Below are 19091 nucleotides of genomic sequence, written 5' to 3'. Positions count from 1 at the left end.
ATAGGGGCTTCTATGTCATTTCTAGGGAACATCCCATTAGGTGATATCTGCAGAGCAGCTACATGGTCAACACCGCACACTTTCACTAAACTCTATTGTGTAGATGTGAAAACTAAGCAACAGGCTAGTGTGGGCCAGCCTTACTCAAAACATTATTTCAAACCACTGCAACAGATACGGGTGGTCGCCGCTAAGGATGGGTACTGTTATATAATCTATGCACAGTGTGTAATCTGCAGCTCATATGCCTTGAACGGCAAATGCTACTTACCAGTATGCATCTGTTCTTGGCATGTAGAGCTGCAGATCTACACACGCCCACCCGCTTCCCCGGCTACCTTTATCTGTTCCAATCTATCTTATTTAGATACAACACACATGGGCATCTTCACTGTTATTACTACGCTCCATCTTTCCCTGCTGGCGAAAAACAATCTGAGGATGGAGCCGAAGCCCATGCGCAATACGATCCAAAGAAGGAGTCACATACCTCGTGACTTCCAAAGACTTTCCAAGAGGAAAAACAACTGCAAACATCCGGGCCCAACACCAGATGGCGATCTATGCACAGTGTGTAGATCTGCAGCTCTACATGCCAAGAACCGATGCATACTGGTAAGTAGCATTTGCCTTTCATTTTACTCTATTTAAATTCTTACACCAAACATATCTTACAGCCCACCGCTTATTGCGCATGTTCCCTATGTCCAATCCAAGTTGCCCACGATGCAGGGTTCTAGATGCAAGATTTTTTCACATGATGTGGGCACCATGTTTGGGAGGAGGTGGCGAGGAGTACCTCTTCCCTGGTCATACTGTGCTCTCACCCTCCCAAGGGTTATCTTGGGTATATGTCCTAGATGGAAAGGTTTTCAATATCTCCACAGATTTATAGACTTCGTGTTTGCGCTGTGCAAACGCCAGTTTGCAGTGGCTTGGAAATCACCGGCTGTGCTGGACACATCCATTTGGGTCCACATTCTGCTGTGCTGGGCAAAGGCCAAGACGGCGGCTTTCTCTGGTGCCCTGTGAGGGTGTGGGGGCTGAGCTGGGAATCACAACATGGGATATCTATTTACATAAGGTGGAGGAGCCAACTGATGCCAGACCACTATAGACTGGATATGCTGTTTATTTAGAGGTTACACATGCATTGGGTGAGGGTGCCACCCAGGGACACGTCTGGGGAATAGGGGGTCATTCAGTTTACTACTGTAATGTTTCTTTTTTCCCCTCAATATGTGCTGAAATTATCTTTATTGTACATTTGTCAACAATAATGCATGTGAGGTGGTATAATTACATGTGTCCATGCAGCCTTAAACCCTTTATTATTGGTTGCAAACTGAAAGCAGAGAATACAATGCAAAATTTATGTGACACATGATGCGGGAGCACATATGTTTGGGCATGTTTGTAATGTTCTTAAAAATGCAAGATAAATGCAAATTAAAAAATACAAAAGATTGACGATCTCTTCACTTGAAGACTAGTCCCCAGTGGAAACTGTTGAATTGACTGAAACAACACTATGTCCTGATTGAACACATAAAATAACTAGTTCCTGATAGCCACGTTGAACAGAACTAAGTTTGCACATTTAAACTCTAAGTTTACTTTTTTTTTCGGACAGTTTTTGTTTGGTGGTGGATTTTGGTCTAAAGGGTTTTTGGCTATTAACTTAGACTTCACATGTTGGCTTCAGCCCACTCAGTTGTAAGGTTGTGTCAAAAGACAGATTGATACAGAGGATAGCTTGTATTTTTCACAAGTCCGGAGGAAAAGTATTATGGTGGATATCCTTCGATACATTGTATTAAAAGTATTGTGTTGTACACTGAAGTCAATTCTGTGTCAGGACTGGAGGCAAGGATTATGCTTTTCTTCCTTGGCTTTAATATCATTATTTATGCACAGCAGCCATTTTAGAGTAACATAAAAACTACTGCTTCCAGAAACCCCAGGGAAAAATCATGTCAGTTATCCAATCAATTTAGTGTGGCCCTAGCTTAGTCCATCATTGCTGTCTGAACAACTTCTTTCTTCGCTGCTTACCAGCCCAGTTAAGTTGATTTTTCTATGCTTTTATTTCAACTGTGATTATATTTATTGGAGTGTTCGGGCTTGAATACACTGTATTTTAGTGTTACAGCTTCGTTTACAGATTCCCTGATCTGTCGCAGGACGGCTTAAGCGCTCTTTATGTGACTTCTGCCCATAGAACTGTGGTGAGTATTAGTGACGCTAGTGTCCACACAGCGGGAGTTAGACACGCACTGCCGGAGCTTTTCAGGCGCCTAGCCTTGTCCTTCTGCTGCCCGGGAGGTGCTTTTTATTCCCTTACATTATTGTTGGACGCCCCCACAGTGGTTCATATTACCACATAAATCTCACTCCCTGTGTGGTCTGCATTTGTATGGCCAGGTAGGCCTGTTTTGGGACACTGTCCCGGCAGCTTAACACCTTGTATTGTGCAGGGTGAGTGTTCCCCAGGGCTTACGCCCGTGTGATTATGCACCTTCGGCTCATCCACTTTCCATGGGCTTCCACCCAGCACTGTATCCAAACTCTCCACGTGTACCACATCAGCGATTAGCACAAAAAGCATTGCTAATTTGCCTCAGGCCTAGCCCATTTCATCTGGTGTCCCCAGGGCATGTAGCACAAAATGCAGGTAGCCCCTACTTGGCATAAGTAATCATGCAATCCTCTCAGGCCACTTCTGATTAGGAGGACTCGCTCTCCACCAGTGGGATGAGGAACTCGTGAGGCAGTGGACGCCTCCATTTACAGTGCTGTAAGTGAGGCAATAGGCCCCCTAGTATAGCGCCTAGCCGGGCAGATTGCGCATGAATGGGCCAAAGTCACCCATGCTAACCCACCAAGCCCGGTAAAGCACCCCCCCCCCCCCCTCCCCCCCATCCCCCGGGTGAGGATTCCCTGCCCCAGAAGAGAAAATGCGAGGCAAGAATTAAGTACGGTGCAGTCATGCGTCTGAAAAGGCCTTCCTTGCACAATTGCCTCCCTCAGAGTTGAGCCTTCAGAGGCCTTCTCCGAGCCGTCTTGTCCGGATTTCCTGGACCAGCAAGGTGACGGGGACTCTTATGGGGTCTCTAAGTATGAGGTGGGCCCTTCCACACCCTCGCTCCCTGCCGCTGTGGACATGCTGGACGGAGATTATACATCCCAGGTCGGCAGATTGGGTGCCAGTAGACAAAGTGGCGAAGCATGTGACTGGGAGTCTTCGCAATACCTTAGAGAAGGACGCTCGTAGCAGTCTTCGGGTGGAGTGCCCACTCCCCTCTTTGGAGGAGAAGGTCGCCCTTATACTGGGCATAGACTCCCAGATGGCCACCTTCTTGGCCAAATTTATGAAGGACCCTAAGAAAGGCATAGATAGGTGTTGGCACTCATGTCAAGACAAGCTGCTAGACCCCATAGGTCCTTGATATGGTGGAGGAGGCCAAGACCTCAGATTCTCTCATTGACCTTGAGCTCCTCTCGGTTGGCACAGCATGTGGTTCTATTCCTAGAGAACGCGAACTGTTCGCTATTTACGGCGAGCTGTTGCTCCTTACTGATTAAGGGCGATCCCAAGTTGGGGAACTTCACCTCATCTGAGGTGGTTTCAGTGGACTCTTGTTTTGCGATCCTTTTGTGAAGGAGCTAGCCAAATTTGTGGCGACATTCGAGTTACTCGACAGGATGCAGACCAATATCAAACCACAGCCAGCCACTTCTGTAATCCTGCTTCTCTCAGGGGACAAGGCTTCGAGCATGGCCAGGTAGCAAAGTAATGAGCACTTCAACTATTTCTACCCCACGAGAAGCCAGTGGATCCGTGAATGCTGCGGATACAAGGGCCATGCCAGCGGCTCTTCTGGAAACTGTGTGTTGTCCCTTCTTCCCAACAAACGGTAGGGGGCTGTCTGGCCCATTTCCTATCGTCATGGATCGCTATCCCCTCAGACGAATGGGTCTTCCAAACAGTAAAAGGTTTCCACATCAAGTTTTATGGGAACCCTCAACAAATAGCCCGGCCATGGCCTATGTGTTTTTCCCAGCACAATGCAGTCCTGATCAACTAGGTCGTAGCCCTCCTAAAGAAAGGGGCCATCTGCAGGTCAGTAACACACCCCAGTGGTTTTCTTGGCAAACTTTTTCTGGTGCACAAGAGCGATGGTGGACAGAGACCAGCAATCAACCTCCGGGACTTCAACGACTGGCTACTTTACCGCCACTTCAAGATGGAAGGCATTCACCTTCTGAGGTTTTGCTTCACTCAGACTGGATAGTACGCCTGAATCTGAAAGATGGGTACAGGAAAGTCCCTGTCTTCCTTCCACACCATTCTGTTTCTACAGTTGTCTGGCATTCCCAGACCTTTGAGTTCGCCTCCCTCCCGTTTGGCCTGCAGTTGGCGCTTTGGTGCTTCATGAAGGTTCTCAAGCCGGCGTTCGAATACCTCGGAGCAAAGGGGGTAAGGCTAAGTGTCTACTTGGACGAAATGCTCCTCCTTGTCCGTGCCCCTAAAAACTTAATCTGCACCTCCATACGGCAGTGAATCTATTACAGGTCCTGTGGTTTGTAATCAACGAAGAAGTCTCTTCTGTCCCCCCTCTCAGAGGACAACCATCCTGGGATTTGTGATAGACTTCACTACTTCCTCCTAGTCTTCCTTCTTGGAAAATGGCAAAGATCAGACACAAACTTTGACAAATTCTGGCCATACCTCGCATGTTGCTTAGACTGATTGCAAGTCTAGTGGTCTCCTCTCCTATCCATCTTCCCGGCCCCTCTCCATTATCTGGCTCTCCAGCGTCTAAAAGCGCACCACCTGTGGAAAGAGCCAACATACTACCAGTCGGTAGCGCTACAGGACGTGGCAAGGGAAGAGATCAACTCGTAGCTTACCCACATGGATGCATGGAACGGGAGGGCAATCTTCAGTTCCACTTCCGACCCGGTGATAGTCCGATGCCAGCCGGTCAGGCTGGTTCGCCAGGTGTGGGGACTTCTCCACAGGAGAAGTTGGTCACCTCAAGAACAGAGCTTACATATAAATTGTTTGGAGCTCCGTGACGTTTTGTTCTCCGTTCAGTGTTGGACAAAGGACCCGATTCATTTTTGTGTCCTGAAGATGGACAAAGCATCTGTTGTATGTTATATCAATCACCTGGGAGGCACCAGGTCCAAAACCCTGGCAGACCTGGTGAAGAACTCTTGGAATTTGTTTGGAGAAATGTCTCTGTCACAGAGTATCTTCTGGGCCAGGTGAGCCAGGTTGTGAACTAGCAGAACCAAGCGGTGAACTGGCAGTCTGTGGAAACTGCACCCCGGGTCTTCCAAATGCACACAGACAGGTGGGGTCAGATTTTGATTTGTTTGCCTCCCGCCTTGAACACCAGGTTCTTCGGCTGGAGGCTGGATCCTCGGATGGCGACAATGGACGCGTTCCTCCAAGATTAGAGTCGAGAGAAGGCCTGTGCATTTCCTCCCTTCTCGATCACTCGAGCATCGGCACAGCTGTGATGTCAGTGGGTGGAGGCGGTCATAACGCCAATATGGAGGTCTCAAGTGTGGTGTCCAGTGCAGCTGGAACTTTCCTGGGACTCTCCAATCCGACTTTCACCCTCTTTCCTCACATTCTGATGAGTTCAGATCTCATGCCGCATCAGTTGGTGACGGAGGGCTTGCTGCAACTGATGGTGTGGCGGAGTACAGGCAAAGCTAGACGTTCCCAGGACTTTCGCAACATGCTGCGTTCCTCTTCTCCAGGGCATAGACGGAGAGCATGACCAAGCGCTACAGGTTATCCTGGGCCAGATGGATGCGTTGGTGTTTGTGACTGGACGTTGATCCCGTGGGCGCAGATTTAGTCCAGGTGCTCCATTTTCTGTCCAGCTTAGCCGAGGAAACTTTGGCATATTGTTCTATTAATGATTTCCGTTCTGCCCCAGGGGGCAAACATCCCTTTGTTTGTCAGGTGCTTAGGGAGATTCGACTCTCCCTTCCACCTGAACCCCGATATTCAGCAATGTGGGATGCTAACCTGGTCCTGAACCTTTTCCTATCCTGGTAACTGAACAGGTTTCTGTTGCATGAATAGCTTTCGGCCAAATTGGATGTGCTTGTTTGTCTGGTTACCTGCAGACTGGTTTCTGATGGGAGAGCCCTTGATCTATTAGGCAGGGTGTTTTCTCCAGATAGGGGTTTCTTTTAGGGCTAGTCGGCGGACTAAATCTAACACCTGCATAATATCCTGACCGGCTTTCCAGGACGTACCCAAACTGTGTAGTTCAATGCCTCAAGGCATATGATGACATTACTGATGAAGTCCGTCCAAGGGCAAAAGACCACTCCTCATAGCATAATGAATACTGTACAAAGCGGTGTCTTCACCTGCAATAATCCGTTGGGTTTGTTGGACGTGTGTTTGCAGGAGGCTGGTATAGACACCAAGTTGCTTGGGGCGCATTCAGTGAGTGGAGCTATGGCCTCGAAGACTTGGAGCGAGTCTGGAAGACTTAAATGTGCAGCTGACTGGTCCTTGGAATCCACCTTGAAAAGGTTTTATTTTAAGCCTGTGGCTCAGTGGGTAGTCAGCAAGCTTTGAACCTGTATAATCCTAGCCTCTCGTCCTGACATACAATGGAAATTTGCCTAGCCTTAGTGAAGTGAAGTTTCAATTCTATTACGGACATGGAGGTGAGGATTATCCCAACCGGTGATCAAGATTAGCTGCTTACCCTGCCCATTCTGGAGTAAATAAATGAGTTTATTTTTGATGAACCGGTTATTACAATGGGACTTTGTGGCTATGTTCTCTTCCTGTTGGCTCGAGCTAATTGTTCATTGGTTCTATTGTTAACATTACTTTCTGATAGCACTGGTTGTTCAGAACGGTCACTTACAAAGTTCATCTTTTGCAGGGAATGATAGTTCTAAACGGGATGCATGATGATCGAACTAAGGTGTGATTTGTGCAAATAAAGGGAGTTTGGACAGCGATGATGGACTGTGTTGGGGGTCACGCTGCATTGATTGGATAATGGACTTGTGTTTTTTTCCTGGTGTTTCAGGGAACAGTTTGTATGTTGCTCTAAAATGACTGCTCTGCATAAATGTGATTAAAGCGAAGGAAGAAAAGCACAATCCTCACCTTCGTGTTCTTAATAGAATTGACACTTAGCTAAAGTTAGGCACATTTTAATTCTGATGAGCATCACTGAAGAAAAAAAATCTTGCATAGCCTGTTGCAGCTATTCTGACTTTTGCTTGCATGTTGAATTGTGACAGATTACTTTGGGAGCTCAAAACCTGAAGGGGGTAAATTAAATGGCGAAAATGCAGGCTTACTGGATGGGGTCAGCTTCATCTTCTATGAAGTTCACCTTAGTTAAAAATCTGTTAGTTCTGAGTGCAGAATACACAAGTATATATTGCTTTGATCTGCTAATACATAATTATCCATTCGTAGATTGAGATTGTTACTTGGTGTGCTAATTTAGGTTGTGACGTGGTGTAACTCTTAGTTGGTGTAACCACAAAGCATTAAGTATTAAAGAAATGTACAGAAATCCTCCTTTCTCAAGATTTTCCTGTTTAAATTTGTTTTCCCCCAGCTTCCTGACAAATCAATTGCAAGCCTAGTCAAGTTTTATTATTCTTGGAAAAAGACAAGAACTAAAACCAGTGTGATGGATCGCCATGCTCGTAAGCAAAAACGGGAACGTGAGGAAAGGTATGCTTTCTTGTTAATCCTGAGAGGATTTTAGCACCTGTCTTCTTTTGGAGGACTAACCTCTGCAGCAAAGTGTTAGCATGTGCTCACTTCTGTGGCAAATGTGGTCTTAGAAGCATGTATCACTCTTAAATCACCCAGATTACTCCTCCACTCTTAGTTTAAAGAAACCATGGCCTGGTATGTTTCTGAAATTTTTTACTTTTTGGCTTCTGGTTATAAACTTTTAAATTTAATAATAAAGGCATCATGTTTGTTGCAGGCAAAATAGTTTCCCATTGGATTTCTCTAGATTTGCATGTTGGCACCAGACATGTAGGTATCGTACCTGGCACCCTTGTCCTGCATATAAACATGCATGTAATATTTTTTCCACTGATATGCGTTTTAGAATCTACTTCTCTTGTGCCCACCAATTGGCTACATTACATGGTACCCCAGTTCAGGTAGTTTTTTTAAGCTTTTCATTTTTTTTCTATTCTACCAGACTTCGCCTCTTTATTTATTTGTCCTACTGAAGTTGCTTGTTCTGCAACACAAGCTTAAAGCCATTCTTGTCCTATCCTTTAGTTTGCTGAAACTGTACCCCCCAGCTGGCATGTTGAAGCCCTATTGTAGCTCTTGTTCACTGGGTAGTACTATTGGTTTAAACAAAACATCTTGTTCGAGGCATATGAGCTGCAGATTACACACTTTTGCATAGATCGCCATCTGGTGTTGGGCCCGGATGTTTGCAGTTTGTTTTTCCTCTTGGAAAGTCTTTGGAAGTCACGAGGTCGGTGACTCCTCCTTTGGTTCGTATTGCATATGGGCTTCGGCTCCATCCTCAGATTGTTTTTTTCCGCCATCGGGCTCGGATGTAATACTTCGCGCTCCGGTTCCGAACTTTTCCAGTTCAACGATCGACGCAAAATCCTCGTTTCATCGGGATTCTTAAGCTACAAATCATCTTAATCACCTTCTCTTCGACACTTCTTCGATTCCAGTCGTCGACGGCGGCCTTCGGGCCTATCCCGGCTCGGGTCTCGGCTGATGGAAAGAACTCCCTTCAAGAAGTGGCCTCGAGTGGGTCCAAATTCCCCCACACCGATCTTCATGAGGTGTGCAACCTCTGCCTCTCGCCTGAACACGAGGCTCGAGATTGTCCTGCCTGCAAGTCTTTTAGATCGAAGAAGACTATTCGAGATCGAAGGGCCAGACGCAACATGGCGCACTCCTCGACCTCCGCTCCAGTCGACATCTTCGGGGACGACGTCGAAGCTCCGGGACAGCAGCACACCGAAGAAGACGACCTCGTCAGTGCTTCCGAAGCAGACGACTCAGATGTGGAGGACATCACCACGGCGCAGAGGGTTGTGAGTACTATACCCCCTCCCATACCCGCACCGACCGCCAAAAAGGCTTCGGTCACGCCTTCGCCTCCGAGCCTAGGCAAGACCAAGGACACTGCTTCTAACACCCCACCTTCGGGCCCGGTTAAGAAGCCTAATAGGCCTTCCGGCAGCTCGGGCTCGAGCCAGCCTACCAGCGGTGCCGAAAAACACCTTTCGGCACCGTAGAAAAAATCGGCCTCCACCTCCACACCGAGCTCAGCACCAAAGCCCTCGGTGTCCAAACCCGGCCTCTCGGTGCCGACCAAACATCATAAGGCCCTCGGCGCCGACACTCCCGTGCCGAAGCCTCTCAAGGCACCGAACAAAAAATCGGAGGTTCCAAAAAAGCACGGCACAGACATGCCTAGAAAGCCGTCTGCCCCGAAAACCTCGGCGCCGACCGAACAACCAGTGTCGCAAGAACTATTTACACAGGAGCCTTTGCAAAAGACACTTACCAAGGATCCAGAAACTGGACATTTGACACTGTCTTCAAAAAAGAGACATTTAGACAAACCAGCTCCACCTCCACCTCCAAAGAGGAAGGACTGTGCTACCTCCCCTTTCAGAGTGCCTTCCCCACCTCCTCCACCTCCTCCACCCTCTCCACCTCTGCCCCTTCACCTTCTCCACCCCTGCCTCATCGCTCTCCGACCCCGTCTCCAGACCATGATGATCAAGGGGACCCTTACTACGATCCAGCAGATGTGCCACAAGACCCCACCCCTACTGGATCCCCAGACCCATGGGATGATTATAACAAACCAGACATCCCAGATGTCCCACAGGATGACCTTTATCCATCCAGGCCATCCCCACCAGAAGACTCGTTAGGTTTTCACCACCTACTACAGAGGGTGGGACATTATCACGGGGTAGAGCTACATACTGACCCAGTAGAGGAAGTTCTGTAGTAGGGGATCTCTGTGTATAGTCATAATCTATGAATAGTCCCGCCCATGTGCGGGGACCCCGGAGCAATCAAAATATCTCTTAAGCTGTCCTGCATTTGCAAACCTGCAAAGACACTTAAGAGACAGACAAAATAATACAGCCTAATAACAATATGGCTGCACTGGCCAGCACTTCGTCTGAAGTGAACACAAAAGCCAAAATAAAGTTTAAATGTCATTTTTATTCACATCTGACATGTTCCTTTATTGTATCACACTCCCTTCACCAAAATCCCTTTAAACAATAGAGAGGAAGGGGTGGACAGACAAGCCCTATAGGCTGTCATTATGTGTCTGCTAAAAGGATACCGTGCCTTTAAGGAACTCTCCAGAGACCCCCGGTATCCCAGGATGCACAGCCAAAGCAAGTTACTTTCAGTTCTTTTTTCCGGCTCCTGCTAGCAGGACCCGGGAGCATTGAGCTCTACCCTTTTGGGTGGATTTTTTGGACTAAAATTGGTTTTTTGAAGATAAAAGTTGTTCATTCGCCGTCTAGAGCCTTACTCTGCTGCATCCTGTAGTTTGTTGCAGTTTGACCCACTCTATTTTAATTAACATGGCTTTATTTGATAAATGCCCTGAGTGTGGGAGGAAAATGGCCAAGACGGACCCACATGATGTCTGTATTCTCTGCTTATCATCTTCACATGTCCCTGCGGCATGTGACATCTGCAAGGCCTTCTCCAAGAGGACCCTGAGGGACAGAGAGAAGATTCGCCTTCAGGGACAGGAGAAGCAGAGAACAGGTGGGACTTCTGGGCATGGAGGATCTCCTTCCCCATCCTCTGCCCATGCTTCAGCCACTGGAGGGACCTCCGGGCAGAAAAAGGAGCAGAAACAACGCCTACCGGCTGGAAGATCCCGTTCGACGTCGAGGACGACGACGTCGACGGCGAGAGGTAAAGCACCGGTGTGTTCGCCGTCGATCCAGGGCTCTGGATCTCGGCGTCCTCGACGTTCGACGTCGAGAGAGGGGCCGGCGAGACCTAGGACTAGGTCGCCGTCGAAGACTTCACAGTCGACGTCGACACACCATCAATGTCGTACTGAGCCCCGCAGACAGCGCCGCTCGCCGTCGAGGCGAACCCGCTCGTCTCCTTCCGAAGACGAGCGAAGGAGATCGCCGTCGAGGCACCATCGCTCACCGTCGACGTCGAGAGGCTCGCCGTCGAGACGAAGGCGCTCGACGTCGAGGAAAGACAGGGGACGCCGTTCGACGTCGAGGGGACGCCGTTTGCGTTCAACGGCGAGGAGAAGCCGTACGAGGTCGACGCACAGTTCGACATCGAAACGAGATCACCTGGTAACACTTCTTCAGTGATTACGATATCCAGTCGTGGATCTAGGAGAGGAGGACGCTCTCCCTCGTTCACTTCAGCCTCTTCATGGGATAGACCCGCAAAGAAGAGAAAGGTGGACGGAAGTCCGGACAGAGCTAGTCCGGGTTCTCCTGCAAGGGGTGATGGACGGAGAGAGTCTCCAATGGACCCCCTGCCACTGCCTCTACCACGGCCGCAACCTCAGCCTGAACCGCAGCCTCTCCCTCAGCCGCTGCCTCAGAAGCCTCCTACGCCTCCTCCTCCTCCTCCTCCTCCTCCTCCTCCTCCACCACCGCCTCCGGTGCCACAGCTCCCGCCTTCTCCTCGGCTACCAGTGGCTCCTAAGACCCCACGCAGACTGAGATCACGCTCTAGATCTCGCCGGAGGTCACGGAGCAGACACAGATCGTCCACTCACACAAGGCATGGACGACGGAGGTATAGATCTCGATCCAGAGGCACGAGGTATACGGACTCTTCTGGCACTGGACGGCTTTCCCCCACGTTATCGGAAACACCGCCTACTAGAATCTCGCCAGTGGATGATATTGCCACTTTCCAAGATGTACTGATGAGAGGGGCGGCAAAATTGGGAATCTCAGTGACAGTACCAGTTCCCACTACCTCTGTGATATTCGAGACATTACACAAGGCGCATCTATCACGCCCCCTCCTCCCTTTGGTTCCAGGTCTGGAGGAACCAGCCATGGAGGTCTTCTTGACACCAGCCGTGGTGAAGTCTGCTCCCTCAAGGTTGCAGAAGAAGTACAGGGCCCCTGATTCGGACCCGGCGTTCCTCAGGGTGGACCCTACCCTGGACTCTGTCATTGTGGTTGCGGCTAGGAAACAACATTCCACGACACCCTCTTCAACAGCTCCTCCGGATAAGGAGAGTCGCAAGATGGACTCCTTGGGGAGGAGGATGTGCTCTACGTCGGCCACGACTATGAAGGCTGCTAGCGCCTCCGCTCTGCTGGGTCGCTATGACCGATCATTATGGGACTCCCTGCAACGGTTTACTGACTCCCTGCCTAGGGATAAACGGGAAGACTTCCAGGAGGTGTTGAATGAGGGCATGATGGTCTCAAACCAGATCATCAGTGCAGCGGGGGATGTCATTGCTGGCGGCCCATGGGTACTGTCATGGAGTACACACGAGGAGACATTCCTGGCTGAGACTTACCTCTCTAAAGCCTGAAGCGCAGCAAAAGATTGCTAACTTACCTTTCTCTGGCACGACGTTGTTCGGGTCTCATGCGGATGACGAAATGGCCCGCATGAAGGCCGAAGCAGAAACCCTGAAGGCCGTAGGGTTGGAAAAACCCAAGGAACAGAAGAGATCATTCCGTTCCTATGGCAGGCGTTATTCTAAACAACGCGGCCAAGGGCGTCAGTCTGGTCAACAACAACACCAGCAACAACAACATTTCCCGAGGCAGTCCTTTCAAAAGCGCCAGAGGGGCAGAGGACAGCATCAATCCTCGTCGGGGAACAAAGGCCCGGCCGGGTCGAAGCCCTGAAAGGTCACTTCCCCCTCATCCGTTACCCGCTCCGGTGGGGGGGAAGTATTCAATCCTACCTGGCAGAGTGGAGAACAATAACTCAGGACAAGTGGGTGCTGAATATTGTTTGCAATGGGTACAGTCTTCGTTTCACCAGCCCGCCTCCACAGATCCCACCAGTGCGCTCTCCATACGTGGTGCGAGAGCTCCAGTGGGAGGCGGACATTCTGTTAAAGAAGAAGGCGATAGAGACTGTTCCTTTGAGGCAAAAAGGAAGAGGTCTTTACTCAAGGTTCTTTCTCGTCAGAAAAAAGGACAAGAACGAGTTCAGGCCTATTCTAGATCTGCGTCAAGCAAACAAGTGGATCCGCAGAGAAAAGTTCCGTATGTTGTCCCTGCATCAGATTTACCCTCAGTTGCATCGAGGAGACTGGCTGTGCGCCATAGATCTGCAGGACGCTTACTTTCATGTGCCGATCACACAAAAGCATCGCAAGTTCCTGAGGTTTCTGGTAGGCAACAACCATTACCAGTATACAGTACTCCCGTTTGGTCTGAAGTCTGCACCACGGACGTTCTCCAAGTGCATGGCAGTGGTGGCAGCACACTTGCGGAAGAACAAAGTGTTTGTGTATCCATACCTGGACGATTGGCTGATCAAAGCTTCCACGTACCAGGAAGCCCAGTGTCATTTCAACAGGACAGCTGCCTTGCTTCATCGCCTGGGACTGCACATCAACATGACGAAGTCAGTGCCGATCTCTGTGCAGTGTCTCCAGTACTTGGGGGCCTCAGTCAATACTTTGAACGCAAGCGTGTGTCCTTCGGAGGAGAGGCGCTTATCTATCCGTTGGAAGGCCCTGCACCTCCTCTCAGCCCACTCTCCTGCAGTGAGGACGGTGTCCTCTTTACTGGGGTCGATGGCTTCATGCATCTTTTTCACCCCCAATGCGCGTCTGCATATGAGGCCTGTGCAGGAATGTCTGGAGGATCAATGGGTCCAGAGGCGGGGGCGTTGGGAGGACAAGATTCATCTGTCCCAACACGCTCTACAGTCTCTGAAATGGTGGTGCTCCTCAGACAATGTCTGCAAGGGGACTCCCTTTCACAAGGATATTCCGGTCCAGACCATAGTGACCGATGCGTCTCTCCAGGGCTGGGGAGCGCATTCGGGCCCTCTTCAGATTCAGGGGATATGGTCACAGACGGAGATGACTTACCACATCAACTTTTTGGAACTCCGAGCAGTACACTTGGCCCTGAAGGCGTTCCATCCCTCCTTCAAGACGAACTCCCTGCTAGTTCAGACGGACAATAGTACTACCATGTATTACCTCAACAAGCAGGGGGGCTCCCGTTCACGCACGCTGTCTCGGGAGGCACAGACGATCTGGAATTGGCTGGTGGCCAGGAATCTAACGATCACGGCAACCCATCTGCCGGGAGTGCAGAATGCCCAAGCCGATGCGCTCAGCAGGCTCGTTCAAGAAAATCACGAGTGGGTGCTAAACGACGACGAGTGGGGCACTCCGGATATCGATGTGTTCGCTACGGCAGAAAACAGCAAATGCCGCGACTTCGCGTCCAGGTACTACCAACCAGGGACGCTGGGGAATGCACTATGGATCAGCTTGTCGAACAGCTTTCTCTACGCCTTTCCACCCATTCCCCTGATTCCGGCGGTGCTGACCAAGCTGTCGCAATCCAGAGCCAGGATGATCCTGATTGCTCCGGAGTGGCCGAGGCAATGGTGGTTCACTGACCTTCACCGGTCTGTTCTACCACACCGGCGCCTGCCGTGTCGGCCGGACCTTCTCACAAAATTCGGAGGACAGATGGTTCACCCCAATCTCTCGTCCTTGAGTTTGGCAGCATGGCTCCTGAGCTAGTACAGTATGGACACTTGAACCTACCTCAGGACTGTATGGAGATCTTGAAAGAGGCGAAGAGACCGTCTATGAGGACTTATTACGCCTATAAGTGGAAGAGATTCTGCTTATGGTGCACGGCAAAGGACATTGACCCTACATCCTGTAAAGAAGATGTTATTCTGCCTTATCTGCTGCAGTTAGCTCAATCTGGGCTTAACTTTCAGTCTATTAAAGTTCATCTCGCAGCTTTGACTGCGTATAGAAAGGGCCCTTCCCAAACCTCATTTTTTCAAATCCCTGTGATTAAAGATTTTTTGGAGGGTTTGCGTAAGGTGTTTCCCCCTGTTAGACGACCTTCTCCACCATGGGAATTGAACGTGGTGTTGTCCAGATTAATGAGGGAGCCTTTTGAGCCTATTCATAAGGCTTCTTTGCAGCATTTGTCCTGGAAGGCTGCCTTCCTTGTGGCCATTACATCGGCCAGGAGAGTAAGTGAGATTCAGGCTCTGTGTTGTCAAGAGCCGTATACTGTATTCCATGCTTCTAAAGTGGTAATGCGTACTCATCCTAAGTTTTTACCTAAAGTGATATCTGATTTCCATGTAAATCAAATGATAACTTTGCCTACATTTTTTCAGCAACCCTCCTCTCCGGCGGAGAGGTCTCTGCATTCACTAGATGTGCGTAGAGTGTTGAAATTCTATCTAGATAAGACAAAAGACATCCGCAGGTCGGATCAACTGTTTGTAAATTATGGTTCGGTAAGAACTGGTCTAGCTACCTCAAAACAGTCCATCTCCAGATGGATTGTGTCCTGTATTCAGCTCTGTTATCAGAAAGCTAATAAGACGTTAGGGGGTAAGCCTACAGCGCATTCGACTAGGGGCAAAGCAGCGACTACAGCTTTGCTTAGGAATGTTCCAATCGCTGACATTTGTAAGGCTGCCACCTGGAAGTCGGTCCATACGTTTACAAAGCATTACTGCCTGGACTCTGATGCTAGGGCAGATGCGCAGGTTGGACAGGCTTCGCTGAGGAATTTGTTTGCACAGTAATTTGTTGGTGTTCGGTTTTTACTCCACCGCTGTTTATTGGTTGGGATGGGCTTGCCATTCTAGTCATAGATTATGACTATACACAGAGATCCCCTACTACAGAAGGAGTAGTTTCTTACCTGTAACTCCAGTTCTGTAGTAGGGGTATCTCTGTTATAGTCATAAGCGACCCTCCCTCCTCCCCGGTGGAGTAAACTGACAGTATCAGGCCTGTTGTTATACACCTTCAAAAAGAACTGAAAGTAACTTGCTTTGGCTGTGCATCCTGGGATACCGGGGGTCTCTGGAGAGTTCCTTAAAGGCACGGTATCCTTTTAGCAGACACATAATGACAGCCTATAGGGCTTGTCTGTCCACCCCTTCCTCTCTATTGTTTAAAGGGATTTTGGTGAAGGGAGTGTGATACAATAAAGGAACATGTCAGATGTGAATAAAAATGACATTTAAACTTTATTTTGGCTTTTGTGTTCACTTTAGATGAAGTGCTGGCCAGTGCAGCCATATTGTTATTAGGCTGTATTATTTTGTCTGTCTCTTAAGTGTCTTTGCAGGTTTGCAAATGCAGGACAGCTTAAGAGATATTTTGATTGCTCCGGGGTCCCTGCACATGGGCGGGACTATTCATAGATTATGACTATAACAGAGATACCCCTACTACAGAACTGGAGTTACAGGTAAGAAACTACTCCATTTCCTCCTAGACACCTTCGATACTGCACATAGGTCTACTGCTATACTACCTATGCTAAAAGGGGTAATCAAACATGCGCCAGAGGTTTTTAAAGACCCAGTCAGGGCTAGGGTCCTAAACCCACGCATAGAGAAAAAATATAAAGCCGCCCCCACAGATCCTACCTACATTAAATGCCCTGCACCACTGGATTCCTTAGTGGTATCTACAGCTAGGAAGAGATCAAATTCTCAGGCGTCAGGCGAAGCACCACCACCTGACAAAGAGTCCAAGCTCCTAGACGCGTCAGGGAAGCGCACTGCGTCACAGGCTGCCAATATATGGCGTATCGCCAACACTCAAGCGCTATTGGCTAGATACGACAGAGCGCATTATGATGAGCTAGAAACCATCATGCACCATCTCCCTGAAAAATACCAAAATAGGGCAAATGAATTGATTCAAGAGGGAAAAACCATAACTAATACCTCTATACGCTGTGCCCTAGATGCGGCAGACACAGCCTCCAGGGCCATAAACACCAGTGTCGTCCTCCGTCGCCACGCCTGGGCTAAGAGTTTCAGGCTTTAAACCTGAGGTACAAGCCTCCATATTAAACCACCTATTTGATCAACAACATTTATTTGGTCCAAAGGTTGATGAGGCCCTCGAAGATGAAGAAAGACACTGATACGGCAAAATCTATGGGAGCCCTACAGTCACACACTCCTAGGCGCTCTTTTCGCCGCTCTTCCTTTCGGGGCAGGGGCAGAGGCTACTCCTCAGATGGCGCATCCACGTCCTACAAATCCCCTCCTCAGTCCACCTTCACAAGGGGTTATCAAAGAGGCGGCTATAGAGGCAATAATAATAAAGGAAGAGGCAAAACAAATAAGGCCGCTCTGCCACACCGCCTACCCAATGACTTTCCCCCGCTCCCTCCAGACCATCCCACTCCGGTCGGGGGGCAGACTACAAAATTTCCTTCACGTCTGGGAGACCATCACCTCAGACAGATGGGTGACCCAAATTATTCATTCAGGGTACTGCCTAGAATTAACATCTACCCCCCAAACATTCCACCCAGGCAACGCCCAATGTCACAAGTACATGCCACGTTACTAAAACAGGAGGTAATCTCCCTCCTGCAAAAACAAGCCATAGAGCAAGTCCCCATCAATCTGCAAAATTTAGGGGTCTACTCCCTGTACTTTCTGATACCAAAAAGAGACGAGACTCTACGACCTATTCTAGATCTCAGGCCTCTAAACACTTACATACATTCACACCATTTCCACATGGTAACCCTTCAACAGGTTCTTCCACTCCTCTCCCAGAAGGACTTTCTCACCACACTGGACTTGAAAGACGCATACTTTCACATTCCAGTACACCATGCTCACAGAAAGTACCTCAGATTTGTAGTGGACAGGCAACACTACCAGTTCAAAGTGCTCCCGTTCGGGGTCACAACAGCACCAAGGGTATTCACCAAGTGCCTAGCAGTAGTGGTTGCACACCTCAGAAGACCGCACATTCACGTCTTCCCATATTTGGACGACTGGCTAATAAAAGCCACGTCCTACAACCAATGTGTACACCACACCGGCGCTACAATCCAACTACTTCACCAGCTAGGTTTCACGGTGAACCACCTAAAGTCCCACCTGATACCATCACACACAAAGCAATACCTCGGTGCCACCATAGACACCTCAAAAGCCATAGCCTATCCCAATCCTGCCAGGATTGCAAGCATCCAGGCTCTGCGTCAAAAATTCATACTTCAACACACTCTCCCAGCAAGAGTGTTTATGCAACTGATAGGGATGATGGCCTCTTGCATTTTCATAGTGCCTCATGCAAGACTCCAGATGCGTCCACTCCAGGAGTGCTTAGCACGCAAGTGGACCCAGGCCCAGGGTCAACTGACAGATCTGGTGTTGGTGGACGGTCGCACCCATCGCTCTCTGCAGTGGTGGAACACCACAAATCTTTCCAAAGGACGACCGTTCCTGGACCCGGTTCCACAAATAATCCTAACTACAGACGCATCGCTCTCCGGCTGGGGAGCTCATCTATTACATCTCACAGTGCAGGGCACATGGACGCCGCAACAAAAGTTACTCCACATCAACCATCTGGAGTTGCTGGCAATCTTTCTAGCCCTAAAATCCTTTCAGACACAGATTTCAGGCAAGGCAGTCCTCATTCGCACAGACAACATGACAGCCATGTACTACATTCAAAAACAGGGGGGCACACACTCTCCACAGCTCTCTCAACTAGCAAAGAGCATATGGAGATGGGCAATTCCGCAAAAAATCTTTCTCCTGGCCCAACACGTCCCAGGAGTCCAAAACACCATGGCAGATCTGCTCAGCAGACAAACGCAACAGATCCACGAATGGGAACTTCACCCACAGGTTCTCCACCCGTTCTTTCAGAAGTGGGGTCATCCTCAGATAGACCTCTTCGCCACCCACGAAAACAAAAATGCCCAAGCTTCGCCGCCAGATACCCACACCCATTGTCCAAAGGCAATGCGATATGGATGAGCTGGTCAGGCAAATATGCGTACGCTTTTCCACCTCTCCCACTAAT

General features: G+C 49.2%; 1 protein-coding gene across 2 annotated transcripts in view; it reads left to right on the top strand.

The window, feature by feature from the left end:
* Window positions 1-19091, top strand: part of RCOR1 (REST corepressor 1) — an 839441-nt gene that overhangs the window by 266293 nt on the left and 554057 nt on the right. For both annotated transcript variants that reach the window (XM_085626333.1, XM_085626332.1), the window contains one exon: window positions 7626-7744. In XM_085626333.1, coding sequence (XP_085482459.1) covers window positions 7626-7744 — 119 coding nt within the window. The remainder of the gene's footprint in view (window positions 1-7625; window positions 7745-19091) is intronic.

This window comes from Triturus cristatus, chromosome 9 (assembly GCF_964204655.1).
Source record: "Triturus cristatus chromosome 9, aTriCri1.1, whole genome shotgun sequence".
NCBI lineage: Eukaryota > Metazoa > Chordata > Amphibia > Caudata > Salamandridae > Triturus > Triturus cristatus.
Note: the sequence above shows the minus strand (reverse complement) of the source record. Positions and strands in the feature narration are given on the sequence as shown.